The sequence below is a fragment of the Notolabrus celidotus genome, chromosome 7, assembly GCF_009762535.1.
Source record: "Notolabrus celidotus isolate fNotCel1 chromosome 7, fNotCel1.pri, whole genome shotgun sequence".
Lineage (NCBI taxonomy): Eukaryota > Metazoa > Chordata > Actinopteri > Labriformes > Labridae > Notolabrus > Notolabrus celidotus.
Window position 1 is genome coordinate 11686166 of NC_048278.1, and position 15890 is coordinate 11702055.

Genomic DNA, 15890 nt, shown 5'->3' on the forward strand with positions numbered 1-15890 from the left:
GTTCATATCTCCAGTTGGTAGCCAGGTAATAAGCTGAATTAAGTGTAGTAATATATTGTCTCCTGCTTCACAATGTAAAGTAATGACGCCATCAACATGTACATACAATGAAGGCTGAAGCTATTAAAGGATTAATATATTGAAAAAAACAACAACAGTAAAATGCAAACAACAAGGGTTACAGTGGATCTATAAATGCAGCGATCTTCAGTGAAAAGGTATGCAGGCTGTGAAGTACAAACCAGCACAGTTTCTGTTCACACTTCAAACATGTCGACCACTGACATTTAGAAGCAGCAGAACAGATGCAATTGAGCTCAGGAGAGGAAAATGAACAACTACGGCAGCTTTTGAAAAGGTAGCAATTTGGTGACTCAGTACTTCATGTCCATATCCCTCATTTAACTGTGAGCATTCAGCTGGGCCATGGCAACAAGTGCCTGAGTCACCACTGTGAAGCTGCTAACCTTCAGACAGAAGCCTGTGGATTCACTGAGGGAACTATGAGTGACACTTTTTATTTGTCTCAGGGTTTTGAATCTTATAGCAGTGCTTTTCACTACACTTTCATGATGAGTTACTTTAAATATTAACAGATAAATCTAGCTAATAAATTAAGGCAGCAGCAGTCAGACTTTACAGTGAAGCTTTAATCTCTTCCAGCTCTACAGTAGAGATTTAAGTGTGAGCCTTCAGTCTGAGGCTGTAGCTCTCCCATGTTCTTTGTAAGAGGTGCTCTCTATTGCGTGGGATGAACTCTGTTGGTAAAGGCAGGCTGACTCTTTACACTTCCATCTGCTTAAGTTTTGGTTGTTTTTTTTATACTGACTTCACTTTTCCTGCTTCCCCTGCAATGTGCTACAGTGTCAGCATGATCTCACAACAAATACTTCTTAAAACTGCAGCGAGTGGCAGATGCACCTAAAGTATTAAGGATGCTTATGCCATCTGAAAATGAAAGAATGTTAAGAAGTGGGTTTCTCATGTTTAGCAAAAGATATCCCTTTTTGGGGTTGAACAAAAGGTTGCTGATTGAACTTAATAATTAACTAAATTTTTTTAAGAATCTATGTTGTGTAATTTTACGTATAAGGTGTATTAAAGTTTAGATTATACATGTTATGAGAAGTGAATAAGTCCAAAAATCCCAAATATATGTGTCCTGTCCAAAGATGGCCTGACCAAATCCCCTTGCAGATTTTAGTTATATTTTCTTACTAGGTCAGAACATATCAATAAATATTGAGGTTTCATAGAAAGGATCCTCAGTGAAATGTTAAATTGGTTTGCTGACTGTGACTAATGTTTGCAGAGCTAGCACCCCCAGTCTTGGCTCCTCCTTGCAGGCTAACATCCACATGTCAGTGCTGGTTGCGTATTGCTTAGGCCGAATGGTTATATGTCAGTCTAATCGGACACATAACCAAAATATAAATTCTTGGTTTAACCACCTACTCTCATACTGGTGCAGATTAGTGAGGGTAACAAAGTTTAATTATTTGGAATATACACACACATTCCTATCATTGATTTTCAATCTGCATTAATTAAACAAATTATGTTTCATCACCGCTGGTTACAGTGAAAGGAGGATGAGATCATTTTAGATTTATTTGAGTTTAGGTTGCGTAATTTACATGTGGCACCGGGCTCCCACAGGAAAAACAGAATGACTGTTTTCAGGCTGCTGTGGTGTTTTGAAGACAAACATTTACTCAGAGTTTCATAACTGCAAACACAACGTCTTACATCACTCGGCTCTATGTCCTGCATGCTGGTTTACCTTTAGGATTGAAATAACACATCAGCAAACAAACCAACATGAGGAGCACTGAGATCATCAGAACATCCAGGGATACACACAAAGACTTCAAGTATCATTTATATGAACCAGATAATAGTGACGATGTAAGAGGATGGTTAAAAATTAAAAGATTGTGTGTGTTTGAATGTGCACTGATTGATGGGCATGAATGTTAATTGTTGTGAGGAATTAGGAAATTCAGATAAGAAGCAACACTTGCGTGAAACAGAAGGATAAAAGTGCATTTAGTGTCAGTCAGTAAATCTTACAGTAGGGCAACATGAGTCTCAGGGAAATACTGTTTATATACAAGAACTGACACACTACCTTAGTGTTACTACAAAGAGCACAGTGACTTTCAGTTTAAAGCTGCACTGCTCTGTAATAACTCTATAAAGACATAGTAGTGGAAAATATGACTGTGTGACAGTTTTCTGTTAAACCTTATCAGGGAAGTATGCAGCTCCCCCAGTTTTACATTTCATTTTCATCCTTCAGCTTATTGTTTCAGTTGTTCAGTCTGATAAAATCCACAGTGCAAGCACAAAATAATCAGCATCAACCTACAGAAAACATTGAAATCTAAGAATGTGTTTCTCAAAGAGCAACCTAAACTAGAAGCAGCTATACAGGACCAAGAAGATGTAACTCTTTGAGTCATTCAAAGACAGCTTGTGTAGTTAGTACTTCGGATTCGTCATCGTAACGATAAGAAAGCCTGTTCAGATTTCAACACCCAGCCCTATTATTTAATAATGGAGGTACAACATGGAGGTGCATGCGAAGTGATACATCAGTCACAAACCTTGTGGTCGACTCGCCCTGCTCCTTCCTGGAGTTGACAGATAAGAAGGAGAAAAACATGAATTAGAAACATCTTCATCTTCCAGTGTAGGCACTGTACATTAAGTATGATACAAGATTTCTGTTTGTTTAGGCCCATTCAGTACCGATCACAAAGACTCATCGTCACAGCCAAACAAGTTGCAGACCACAATGCTGATTTTAATGATCATAAATTTATTACAGACCCTTGAGACCTATTTAAGTACTGTGACCACTGATCATCCAGACTGCATGTATTTGGTCATAATAACATTTATGCAAGAGGATCTAACAGTGCAGATATTTTAAATTGATCCACACCTTAATCACATTTTCATCTATTGTGCAAGACTGTCTGCAGACTTCATGTGCACAGAGATGGATTACACAACTCAAGCTGGATCAAGAGTCGAGTGCTTTAATAAAGTGTACTGAATTTGATGGAAACCAATGCTTGCCTGGATTAGCCGGTGAAAAGAAGGTGAACAGTCTGAATTCCAAAAATAGTGGGATGTAATTTATAACGAGAAGCTAAAACCTGCAAACAGCATGATATGACTTCTACATTACAGGGGGAATAGTTGTATTTTCAAATCTGGAACAGTTTTATCCATCATTTTTTCTATTTATATACTTACAGCTCAACCTGACTGATAAGTACAAACAGTTTTTCAGCCAGCAGCTGTGAGATGGGCTGTGATATAGTGTCTGCAAAGTAATCCTCTGGGGTAAATGCGTCTTATAAAGTATGCATATAAAAGTCTTTATTTTAACCACTCACAGGCTCAGATTGTTGTTCTTGTTAGAAAACATGACATCACGGATTTATGCAGAGACAGGCCTTTCTGCTAAAGGATGTTAGATCACATTGATATAAACTGAACTTTATTTTGAAGGGAGTTTATGCTCCACCATTTCCTCTATAATTTTTGTTTGCTTATTTGATTTGGGTGTTTTCAAAGAAATAAGCTCAGAAATAACAACATATTTATATTCACAGGCAATAAGATCAAAAATGCAACATTTACAGCTGTGCTCTGCTGGGTAAATTACTGTAATGCTTTTGTCAATGTCCTGGTGTTTGAAACATTTGAAGTTAGAAACACCTTCATCTCTGACAAAAGATCAATTGACTGAGGGGTGCTTCCAGTTTAGTTGTCAGAAATAACAACCTAAATTATATATTATTATGTCATTATAGTGTCTGTGGCAAAAAAGCAGTTGATCTGTCATACTTTCGTCAGCTCATTAACTCCAAGGATTGCAGCAATAATAAATTATGTTGCAGCTACTGGTTGAAAAAATAAACTGAAGCCAAACTCTTTGTCCTTAAAAGTCATTCAATACAAAAAGAGATTTTGAAATTAGATTTAAACGTGTCAGCGATACTCCTTTTGGTGTTTGACTCCAGCTGTTGTATAACATTACAGGTTATTTCAGGTAATATGGACCTAAACAAACATCAGACTTACAACAAACATGCAGGTCAATGCAGACTAACCAGGCAAACTATTGTAGCGCTTGCAAAAAGAGAAGGTAGTGACTGACTGAATATCTGTTTACATAATCACTAACAGTCCATTATAACTGTTTATCTGTACACTGTAGTCTTTAGAGTTGGTTGTCCAAACAGTCTATTTCCAGGCTCCATGTATAGGTTTCTGAGTAATGTCATTGTGACATGCACATGCACATGCACTGCAGCGATGTGCAACCCCAACTAGCTACAATAATTTGTGATGCTGAATCCATTTAAGTTTTGTTATTTTACCAGTTGTTAAAGCCTACAACTTGCTGCCACTTCTCAATGGAATTTAAGGTGTCACAATAGCTAGGTAGCTAGTTGGCCTAACAGATATCCATCGTAGGGGCGTGTTGTACATAAAGATTTAGAAGTCTGAAAGTGAGTCTGTGTTAAATAGTGAACATTTCCCTGAGTTTGTCCACCCCTTCTGTTGTGAAAGATTGATTATACAAAAATGGTCAAATGTGTATTTTCTTGCCGTAATTTATAGGCTGTACCTGTCAAGAATGTATTAGTCCAATGGGACTTTTGTGTATATAAGACCCTCTTGACTTAGAATTTCATTTTCATTAGGAATGAAAACATTTTCCTCCAGCTACCAGCCAGGTGTTTCCAGTCACTTGGTTGTTTCCTTTACATTACTGGTAACACTCGGTTCACAAGGGATGGACACTGAGGGAACCCTGACTTAATAGCAAGACAAGCATCCTCAAAAAAACTTGAGGCAGCTCAGCTCACACTCACAGCCCATCCTGCCATCCTTTACACTGTTAGCATCACACTGATCACTCTTTCCACTTCTTCCAATGAACAGTTCTTTTTGTTTTAGAAAGGAAGACAGATTTGTGTCATGGTAAAAAGTTTGTAGAACATTACCATCCAGGGGTTATTTTGAGACTCAGTTTGTCAAGTTTACAGCCTGCCCTGTAGTTGCTCTGTTCAAAATGAAGCAGTCATACAATGACTCAGGGCATCAGTGCTCAATGGCCTCCCAATTCTGGGGACTGAAGTACTGCAAAATCAAAAAGTCCTGATTGGCTCATTGGGACCAAGATTGCCATCATGAATATAAACGCCAAAAAAAAGGGAGAATAATGAAAGTCTTGAAATGACTGCAGTAAAAGCCCCTAGACCATTGAGCAACTGAACTGAGCCAAACACAGACAGCCTGAGTCAGTGTGTGGTGTTAAATATTTATTTGGATTATAACAGTAAGAAAGAGTTTATAAAAGCTGATTTGAGGGTCAGCTTTTGGGGCTTTTTTGTCTGTTTTTCAAGACGCAGAAGCTAAAGGAGCCTGGAAACGTTCTGTCCTTGGGATGATTATGAACTTCTGTCTCATATGAAGATATGAATAATAAAATCAATTCATTTATACTGTCAATAAAGACCTAAAAGCAGTTAAGAGTAACACAAATACCAACACTAATTCCCCAAAAGTTAGGACGCTGTGTAAAATGTTAATGAAAACAGATTTTGATGATTTGTAAATCATATAAAGCATTTATTTAATTGAAAATATTGCAAAGACAACAAATCAAATGTTAAAGATGAAAAATCATACTGTTCATTTTGAATTTTTTCCATCTAAAATGTTTCAATAATGCCCTTTTTATACCCCGTAACTTTAGTAACCTGTTGCAAATTAACCCAATAAATTGGTGTTCCTCCAGGTGTTGTTTTAAGCATCATAAAACTTTTCTGTCTTTTTTTGTCCCTGTCAAAACTTATTAGAAATTTGATACTGACATAAAAATTTAATTAAGCATATATTATTCATAAAACAATAACATCTTTCAGAGTCAACTTGTTGTCTTTGCACTGTTTTCAATTAAATATAAGCTTTAAATGGTTTGTGAACCATCAAATTCTGTTTTATCAACATTTTACACAGCATACTATTTTCATGGAATCTGGGTTGTGGAAAAGAGAATGAATAACTGAGGAAACATGACAACATTAAATATACATAACTGAAGCACAGAAAAAGATGGCTATAGAGTGGTACAGACACCAAATATAGACACTGCCACAGTTGTACCTACTTTGTAGGGCTGCAGGTATGCAGCGCCTTCAAGTGAGGCTTCCAGGTAGCAATGGAAACCGAGTTCTCATCAGCCGCATAACTACGCCAAACACACTGCATGCAGAATACACAAAACCAGGAGGAAGAAAACAAAGTAAGAGGAGGAGATCCCCCCACCCAAAAAAGGCAGAAGAGGTTGTCAGAGAGAAAAGGAAGAAGAGGATGAGGAGAGTAAAAAAGAAAACAAATCAAAAAAGCTTATTAGTGAAACCAAAACAGGTGTGTCGCTCGTCTGTAGTTGGGCAGAGGTCAGGCATAGATACATGCCTGTGGGAAGGCAGAAGGCTCTCATAGTGTTGCCACGTGGCGTCCAGATAGGGCCTGGTGCTGTCAGTGGAGTAATAACGCCACGCAGCCTGGTACAACATGGGGGTGCACAGGATGAAGAGGAGGAGGAAACAAGAGGTGGTCAGGAGAAGGAGGGGTGGAGATGTAAGATGAAGAAAGAAGAAGAAAAAAATGGAGAAGTATGTGAAAGGAAAGCAAAAATGTATAATGAGTATGAACCGGATGAAGTGGAGCCTGTAATGCTAAGTTTCTGGATGAAATAAAAAGGTGTGTGTGGAGGAAAAAAGGGAATATGTGGAGCAGACGAGAGGAGTGGCATGGATGGCTTTTTTCAATTGTTTATGTCCAGGCTAAAACATGGGAGATTGTGAAAAGGGTATAATAAAACTCTCTGGAGATTAGAAAGCCTCTGCAAAGTGAGCATAGGGTGAAGCTACATGCTATGTACTTCTTCTAAGATATTTGGGGATTTTTAGGAGTCCACAGGAGAAACAGGAAACTTGAGGATGACAAAACCATAAAGGGCATTTAACACATACAACATTATGATGTTAATTTAACGGTACATAGATGACGTGATGCCTTAAAAATGACTCAAAATGATATTTTGATTTTGTAGCAGAAAGCAGATTGAGATTAGATATTTTTGTCTTACCTGGATGAGGTAGGCTGCTGGGTTCCTTCTTTTCTCAAAGTGCTTCTGTCTGTGCTGCTCCTGAACTTTCAGGGCAAAACCTGATCCCAGAATACCCTGGTACAAATAAATAAATGCTAAATGTACATGTACACCATCGACTCTTAAGAATCATTTAGCTGCTGAGAAAGTTACAGTACTGAGATGTGAAAATAAAGACAGGGTTCAAAAATATATTTGTTATAAGAAATTATGCAAGCCCTGAGGGACAACAGAGAAAATAGTTCAATTTGATAAAAGGTTCTACTTCTTTGAAGTTAACATTCATTTTGAGTAGTGCTCACAGGTTTGAAACTCAATGTTGGACAAACGAATTTAAATCAAATCACTCAGGTCTGGCTATGTAGATACCTTGGCAGCAGCCAAACAAAGAAAGACACGTGTGAGAATTTCACAGAAACAACAGCTCGCTCTCTGGCCCTTTCAAAAAGGAGGACTATCTATAAGAGTTCAGACTTACTGCTGGCAAAGCAAAGAAGGAGATACCAAGGAGAGCAAACCCTGCAGACAGCATCCGTCCTGTCCATGTCTTTGGTGTTTTGTCTCCATAGCCAATTGTTGTCAATGTAATCTGTGGATAAAACAGATGCTAGATCAGGCTTAATGGTAAAAATGTAGCTGTTGTGTTGATGTGCCAGAGAAAACTGGCACAAATAAAGGTGACATTGAGAGGGTGTTTTTGAATAACTGGTCACACAGGGGCTGGTTTAATGTGTCAGTATTTCTGTGAATGGCATGAAAGCTTTATGATTGCTCTAACTAATGTAATATTCTCAGTGTTTGCCCTTATTCTACTTAAACAAATGGAGCGATGACTGCAAGGCAGACAAACATCCTATTCGTTTGGAAGTCTGTTTCAGCTGCAAGATTTCCTGTCTGTGCCTCTGCACCACCACTGCCATGCAGGCTCCAACTACAGGGGGTTGAAGATATTATCTCATCACTCCTCAAATTCTGCATGTTAAAAAAAAAAATCAGAGGAGTGATGAGCAGAGACACCAAACACAAACAATGTTACGCTGCAGCTACCAACAGAATGTGAGTTTTGTCAAGCATACCTGTATTGAGTGAAGCCACACACAGAAGGCATAATTTAATGTGATACAGTGTGTTCCCATCTGAGGGATTAAACCTGTGTGGGGGCTTCACAGGAGCCAGTTTGTGAAGCCTTTGTTTGAAGCATACTGATGAAAGCTAGTGGCTAAAATGTTTATCTTGCTTTGGTAATAATAAATGTACTTGAAGCACAAAATGTGCTTATTTTCTCGAAATAAGTCAGAGTAATTTTACAATAAGTGAACATGATCTTTGAAGACATAATAAGAGGTCATTTTAACTGCTAAACATCTTTGACTGACTGACAAAGAACAGAAATTACTTAAATGGTAAATTATCTGTTTGTACAGAACGTTCTCCAGTCTTTTGACCACTCAAAGCACTTCTACATTACATCACATCATATTCATAGACTGATGACAAAGGCTGCCCATCTGTGACTTAATAAAGGAAAGAGTCGACAAATGAGTTTCTAATGAAAACAAACAGTTTGGTTTGTGTTCAGAAGTTTTGGTCCTAATCACATCAAAATGAGAGCACAGAAAAGAGCTTTTCACATGTGCTTATCGGAGGCCTAAACAGGAGCATCAATGCAGTGTATTCACTACTTAATGATAGGAGCAAATAGAGCTGGCTCTGAATTAGAACTGGCAATGTTTGCTTACTTTGTTTGCCTGTTTATCCATCTGTCTTTCTATACATCTATCCAACCATCCATCTCTCTGTTTTGGCAGACTGATCACTCTGGACTGTCTTCATTCAGCCTCTGATAGAGCTGCCTGACAAAGGTGGCAGCAGACAGTTGGTATCATTCAGATTTTTGAGCCTGCATGAAAATGGAGTTTAATGGAGCCTGATGTTTATGGAGGAGTCAGCGCTCAGAGGCAAAAACAAACTGAAGTGAGAAAAGACGGTGGTGTTCATTTTTAATGCGGGAGAGAAGGGGGAGCAGGGACGTCAGGTAAAAATCTTTATCTGATGAAAATAATTGCAATTCTGAGTTTTCCTGTTGCCTAAGAAACACCAAGCAAACTGAGGCCTATGTTAAAAAAAGACGTTCATATTTTGGAAAATTAGCTACAGATACTGAAGGTGCATGATGGGAATAAAACTTGTGAGGCAGCTGCTTATGTAATTATTGTTCTCTCAACTTTTTACCAGACTAAATCCTCCCCTCAAAATCCTTTCATTTTTGTTTAAAAATGAAGGTCATTGACCTACATCCATTGGCAGAATTTTTATTTTTTTTACCAATGCTTTTATGCCTTTATTCATAGAGGATAGGACAGTGGAGGGCAGGAAACCCAAAGAGAGAGTGGGGCGTGATATGAGGGAAAGGGGCCTCAGGTTAAAATTGAACCTAGGCCGCCTGCTGAGGGCTACAACCTTTGTACATCAGGTGTGCGTGGCTATGAAAAAACAGGCTTTAACCAAAAAGCAGGAACTGAAAAATTAACAGTGCAACGATGAACCCAACATTCTAAAGGTTATCATGATAGTACCTTGTCAATTACATTTATCCATGCTGAAAAGCCTGCCCTGCTTTATTGTCTATTTTCCCTCAGTATACCATCTGTCTTTAAGAATAAATTAAGCCAGTGAACTATTTAAAAAAAAAGGCTCATTCTCTTATTTACTTTTCTATTATCAAACCTTTTTTATAGGGAGTAGAGTCGCCCCCTGTGGTCCACTAGAGAGAATGCAGCAGTAAGTCATTTCAGCATTGACTCCACTTCTGAAGCCAGGAAGCTACATCTGGTTTGTGTCTGAAGTCTTTGTTGTTTATCCAAATCTTGGAAGCCCAATGGATAGACATTCCCCCCAAACTCACCGTGCCCCACCACAAGGCATCAGCGTAGGTTGCAAAATCCTTGTTCGACTTGGTCTCCACAAGGTAGACGAGGAATGAAGAGAAGATGAGAACCAAGAAGCCAATGTACCAGGCGGTTACCAGCTCCTGCAGGCAGATGTTGAACAGACTGTCAGAGTGTAATCATGGAAAACAGGGCATTCTGTTAATGCACAATCTCTTTAGCATATGAATACTCACTGTCCAAAAACCTTAATCTGCTTTTCTATAGCAGAAAGCCAAAACTTAGCAAATAGAGCAGGTGATGCAATGTAAATGTATGACCCTTTATTGGAAAGGTTAAGAAGTCAGCACTAAATTCCTTTAACAGCCTTAATCTGGGCAAAAGTACGTACAGACCGGCCACAGATCGCTGGGCTGTACGCTACTAATTTTAGTTTGAGTGTGCTCCTTTTTTGCTCTTATGACCCTTTGCCAGGTCTGTGTTTATAATCTGTTCGTACCAGCAGTTTTTTTCATAAATGTATATAACACAGGAACAGTCTGTCTTGCCTACACAGAGCACAAGCACACACAGGCAGGTACATGCGTTGTAAAGGTTATCAGGCTGGCACTTGGTCATTTTCATCCAATTAATGTCAACTCCAGCACTCTGGGCCATGGATTCTGACTGCAAAGCACATGTTACACATGAAGTGCAATAAAAACATGCACTATGTAAAGGACTGGGTTCAGGACATTGTTCTGTGTTCATCCTCATGATCAGGTCTGTTCTTTTTCAAAGCTTATTCATTACCAAATTCAGAGACAGCAGCACTACTGTAATTGAGTGTGCAAATCAAATAATCCCAAAAGGAATGACTGAGAGAGGCAGACACTGCTCAATGTGTTGCATTAACCTACCAAGAAAAAAACAGAAATATAGGCTTATATTGGGTAAAACTCTGCATTAAGCCAGTACAGTAGAGTTATAGGTTATTTTTAATCATCCCTGGAAAAAGCCCTATTTTTGTTATCCCTTTTTGGGGTCAAATTAGTAACAAAAAGTTTTGGAAATGCGCCAGTAGATTGCTTAATCGTGTTATACCCAACCCAAAGTAGCTCTGGGGGCTAATTAGAATCCAAGACATGACCCAATAAAACCAGGGAAAACACCTTATAACACTTAAGCATTACAAATACAACTGATTAAACTAAGACAAACTCCAGACAGAAGGCAACAAACACACAAAATCCCAGACAGAAGCAGTCCCTAACCCCCAAAAGCCTCTGCCCTCTGCAGGCAACAACTGGGCTTTTAAACACCCTAGATCAAGTGCATCTCATTGGCAGGGGACACATAGGCATAGCCATCAAAATATGGTAGCAGCAAGACATGCGGAAGCTTGGTGGCTGTAATGTTACTTTCAGGGCAAACAAGCCCAGTTGCAAGACTAAATCTATCCAGTTTAAATGGCATGACTTTGGATTTATTCATTTCATAGATACATACAGTGTCACTGTTTCTGATGATCATTGCCATGTAGGCCTTGAATTGAACTAGGAGTCTCAAGTGCAGCCATACAGCACCATTTCAACTGTTCTCATGTATGAACTCATGCAAGGGTCAATTTTGGGGATGCAGCGATACACTCAACTCATGACGCTGTGTTCATGATACAATTATTTTTAAAGCTGTCACTCATTGTGCTTTTATTTACCCATTTGACTGTCCTACATCTAGGTTACTTCATTTTCTGTTGTAATAACAAATATGTCTTTATTTTCAATGGATGCAAACGGTACTTCTGATTGGTGGTATAGTTGGAGGAATAAGGTATTGTCTACGTGTGGAAAACACTAGCATATCCTCAGCTGCAAAACCTTCACCTGCTGCCGCCATGTCTGTATGATACTGACAAAACAATAAGGTCCAACAACAGAAGTCAAAGGTAGATAGCACCCTCCGCTGTTTAAAAAAGGTAGAGCAATTCTTATTTTCATCTTAACAATTTGGTATCCCTTCACTGAATTAATTATCAACTGTCCTGTGAGGTACCATCACATCCCTACAGGTTCCCACATGTACTTGGACAGACTGTTTTGCATCAGAGTATAAACTGTATCAGCTTGGTTGTGTAAAGACTTCAGGACATCACATAAGTGGCCGTCATGAGGTCTAGACGCCACCGGAGAACACAAAGTCAGGTCCCCACGCTGTCAGACATCAGCGTGAGCCTTGTAATTACCAGAGGCTGAATATGTTTCCGTGTGAGTTATTGATCTGTGCCAGCTCACCTTGCTGTGAGCATAGACTACAGAGCCCAGCAGCTTCCAGGTTCCTCCTCTCCGGTCCATCCGTACCATGCGGAGGATCTGCAGGAAACGAAGGCTCCGAAGGACGGAGGTGGCGAAGATGTTGCCCTGGCTTCCAGCCGACACCACCGCCACCGAAGCTATCAGCACTATGGTGTCTGGAGGGCAGAGATACAGAAACACATCATCAGAAATATGCACCATCTATATTTCAGAATGGCACAGACCTGAAAACACATTACAATATGTCTGTATCATTCTCATTAACAAGAGCTTTTATTTTTTTTTAAACAAATCATGGCAAATGGAGTGTGGCCTCCACAGCTTTGTTTTATTTTACAAAAGCAAGACCTGGAGCTCTTTGAATTGTAATCTGAACTTAAACCCCCACACAAATCCTTTTGTTATCTTTGTGCTCATGTTGTTTGTTCTCATCATAGCTCATGCATTTCTGAAGAATATTCAATTATTGGAGATGTAAACAGAACAAAGTGATTTCCCCAAAAGAAACCCAGTTGATTCCAATGTGACCATATAAATCAATGTAATATAAACAAATTTGATTTTGTGTTGCTCTTTTGTGTCTTTTAGTTGGTTCCAACCTCAACATGGTCTTGCTGCTCCCTACATCACATAATGTTCACTTTAAGTTCCAGCTGGATCATTTACACTAACTTTAAAAAATCTGAAAGGTTTATCCTGAAAAACCTTTGATTGATTTTGTAAAAGTTTCTCAAGATAAACCTTTTTTTGTCTTTCAAGAGGCTTGAAGAGTTTTCTCTCCTGTTCATTTAAACTAAAGCTGCATTTACGCTCTTTGTTAGATAGCCATATAGATATGCCTGTGCCCTGTTCATTTAGTCCATACATTTCTAGTAAGTTTGTGGATACAGCCCAAACGTTGCAGTACCACCAAAAACGGGTCAGTGTTGTGAAGTGAAACCAATTGTTCAAACCACAGACTGTATAAAACATGTAACACAAATCATACTTGGAAAAAGTGAATTCTTTGTCCACATGTCATGAAGTATTTAATGGCCAGACAGACCACCCCTGTCTGCAACCCTCTTCCCAATTCTGCCTCTTTGCTAACAGATACATTTTTAATATCTCCTCCATCGTCCCCTTGCTGTCATGAACTTTTGACTCTTCCTCTCCTGTTTTGAGGTAACTTTTGATTTTCTATCGGATGTATTACCTACTATTCCCAAATCAAAGGATGTGTGGCGAAGTCTAAGGTTGAGAAGTTTGATTACACCATTTAAAATGTACGAACTAATTTTCTTTCTTAAGGGCAGCATAATTTAGCTTGAATAGGGAACCTGAACATAGAAAACACCTGAAAGTAAAAATGACAATACACACTGTCAGTCATCTTTTTTTAACAGTCCTTATCACCCTCTCTCTTTTGTTTATTTCATGCCACTTATTGAATGAATGCATGTTTTTGAAAAACCCAGACTAAAATCTATAAATCTTTAATTTGATGTTTTGACATTTATAAGAAATTTAACATCTTTGGTATACTTAAAATAAGTTAAAACATAAATTATGAACTTGAATATGATTAATAGATGAAAATGTGCCTCAGGAATCTTCCTTTTTACAAAACAGTCAACCATCCTTGTTGTAAAAACGAGGGTGTGGCCCCACTGCAGTCCCTGGTGAATGATACGCAACAATGTGACTGGCTCACAGATACCCAAACAAATATGTTGGTGTTTTTTAATCAGCAAAAAACTTGAGTATCTCAATAATCTACTGCATGTATAAGACACATTCAGCTGACAAGTCTAGATAAACATCTTATTTCATGATGCTACAAACAAAAATGAGGCCTGGATTTCTTGTAATGAGTTAAATATCTACAAGTACAATGAGCAATATCTATGTGTAATGTTTCTTGAAAGAAGACATGATTCTGATACATTTTTGCTTGTACCATCTTTGGATAGGATGTATATCTTGAGTTGTCGCGTTTATATTGCTTATACTAAAACTGCTGAGATACATGTGACTAGCAATAAGGCAAACACTTGGGTGAAGATTTTAGTTTTTGCAATGAAGAAGTTACATTGCATCATATAATATAACAGTACTCATAGATCTACACATCCTTAAGAAGTAGTCTTTGGGAAAACGTTATCTTCCTCACTTGTTCAGCTGTTTTTATATACAGCAGGTTGTACACAACACAAACTCAAAACTAAGCAAGTGTTTTTGTCCTTTGAGACAAAATTGAAGCTATATTCACCTGACAAGTCCAGATCAACGTATTATTTCAAGCAAGCCAAAGCTAAAAGCAGGAGTGCTTTTAATGAGTAAAATAAATCTCCCGAAGGGGTAAAAAAAACAAAACTTTTTTTGATTAAGTATATTGTATTTTCATTCAACCCATTAGCAGATGATATTTTTACTGATTACAAGCAGTTCATGTCTAATTGTTGGCTTGTGATATCTTTAAATTAGACCTTTATCTGGACTTGTCAGGTGAATGTGGCTTGTGTTAAGTCTAATAGGCCATATTTTGGAGTAATACATATTTACTACTAAGACAAAAACACTTGTTTTGTTTTGAGTTTCTGCAATGTAGTCATAGTTCAGTGTCCACTTTGTTCACAGTTCACCACTCAGTGAAGGGGTCTTTTCCTCCATCTGGCACCTAGATGATCACAACAGAGTAGTCACACAGAGCAGTCTGAGCCCAGTGTTCAACACACAGGCAGGCATTTGAAGGAGGAATATGCTCATATATGATTTTCTAAAAACAAACAAACAGAAAAATCAAACCTACCACATGTAATCATCTAGTTCCTGATTTACTTTGTACATTTCAGGAAATGAAGTGTAATGAGATATTTTGACCACATACTGTATAAGACAAATACACCTGGTAAGATTTGAGTTTTTGCAGTGCAGCTTTCCAACCTAACTGCAGGTGTGAGAGTGAGGCCTGGCTGACACGAACATAAAGAGCACTGCGGTAACAGAACAGGGCTGATGTAAAAGCATGTATAAAAGAAACAGTGATCTGCCCTTGGAGCTCAGAATCATGGCCTGAAGGCACATACATCTTACTAATATTGATTTAATTTTCTCTCAAACAAACTGACTTGATTACTGATCAAAACCTGGGGGGGGGGGGGTTAAAATATCAGGGATTGCTTTCATATGTTGCTGCAATAACGACAGCTCAGTGTTGTCACCTGACATTATACAAAGACTTCAAAAAACTGCAACTGACATGATCTGCCATGGGCATCAACTGTACAGTAGTGCAATATTTACTATATACTCTATATATCTGTGTAAGTCTCTTGGCCCAATCGATCGATCTGCTGCAGACACAAACAGAACAGTGGGAAGAAGTAATTGGCTGAAGCACTGCAGCATGAAGAATATTTATTTCCAGACATATCTGGGCTTTATGTCTCTGAGATTCTAACTCTGTGGGTTTCACTTTGTTTCACTTTGTTTCTCTTTTATTTTTTCCATTCAGCACATGTA

The 15890-nt window shown here is 38.4% G+C and overlaps 1 protein-coding gene across 2 annotated transcripts in view; it reads right to left on the minus strand.

The window, feature by feature from the left end:
• kcnq5b (potassium voltage-gated channel, KQT-like subfamily, member 5b) overlaps positions 1–15890 on the minus strand; it is a 133275-nt gene that overhangs the window by 13746 nt on the left and 103639 nt on the right. For both annotated transcript variants that reach the window (XM_034687772.1, XM_034687770.1), the window contains exons 4-9: positions 12366–12541; positions 10110–10235; positions 7683–7793; positions 7184–7279; positions 6200–6294; positions 2610–2636 (exon numbers count right to left, since the gene is read on the minus strand). In XM_034687772.1, coding sequence (XP_034543663.1) covers positions 2610–2636; positions 6200–6294; positions 7184–7279; positions 7683–7793; positions 10110–10235; positions 12366–12541 — 631 coding nt within the window. The remainder of the gene's footprint in view (positions 1–2609; positions 2637–6199; positions 6295–7183; positions 7280–7682; positions 7794–10109; positions 10236–12365; positions 12542–15890) is intronic.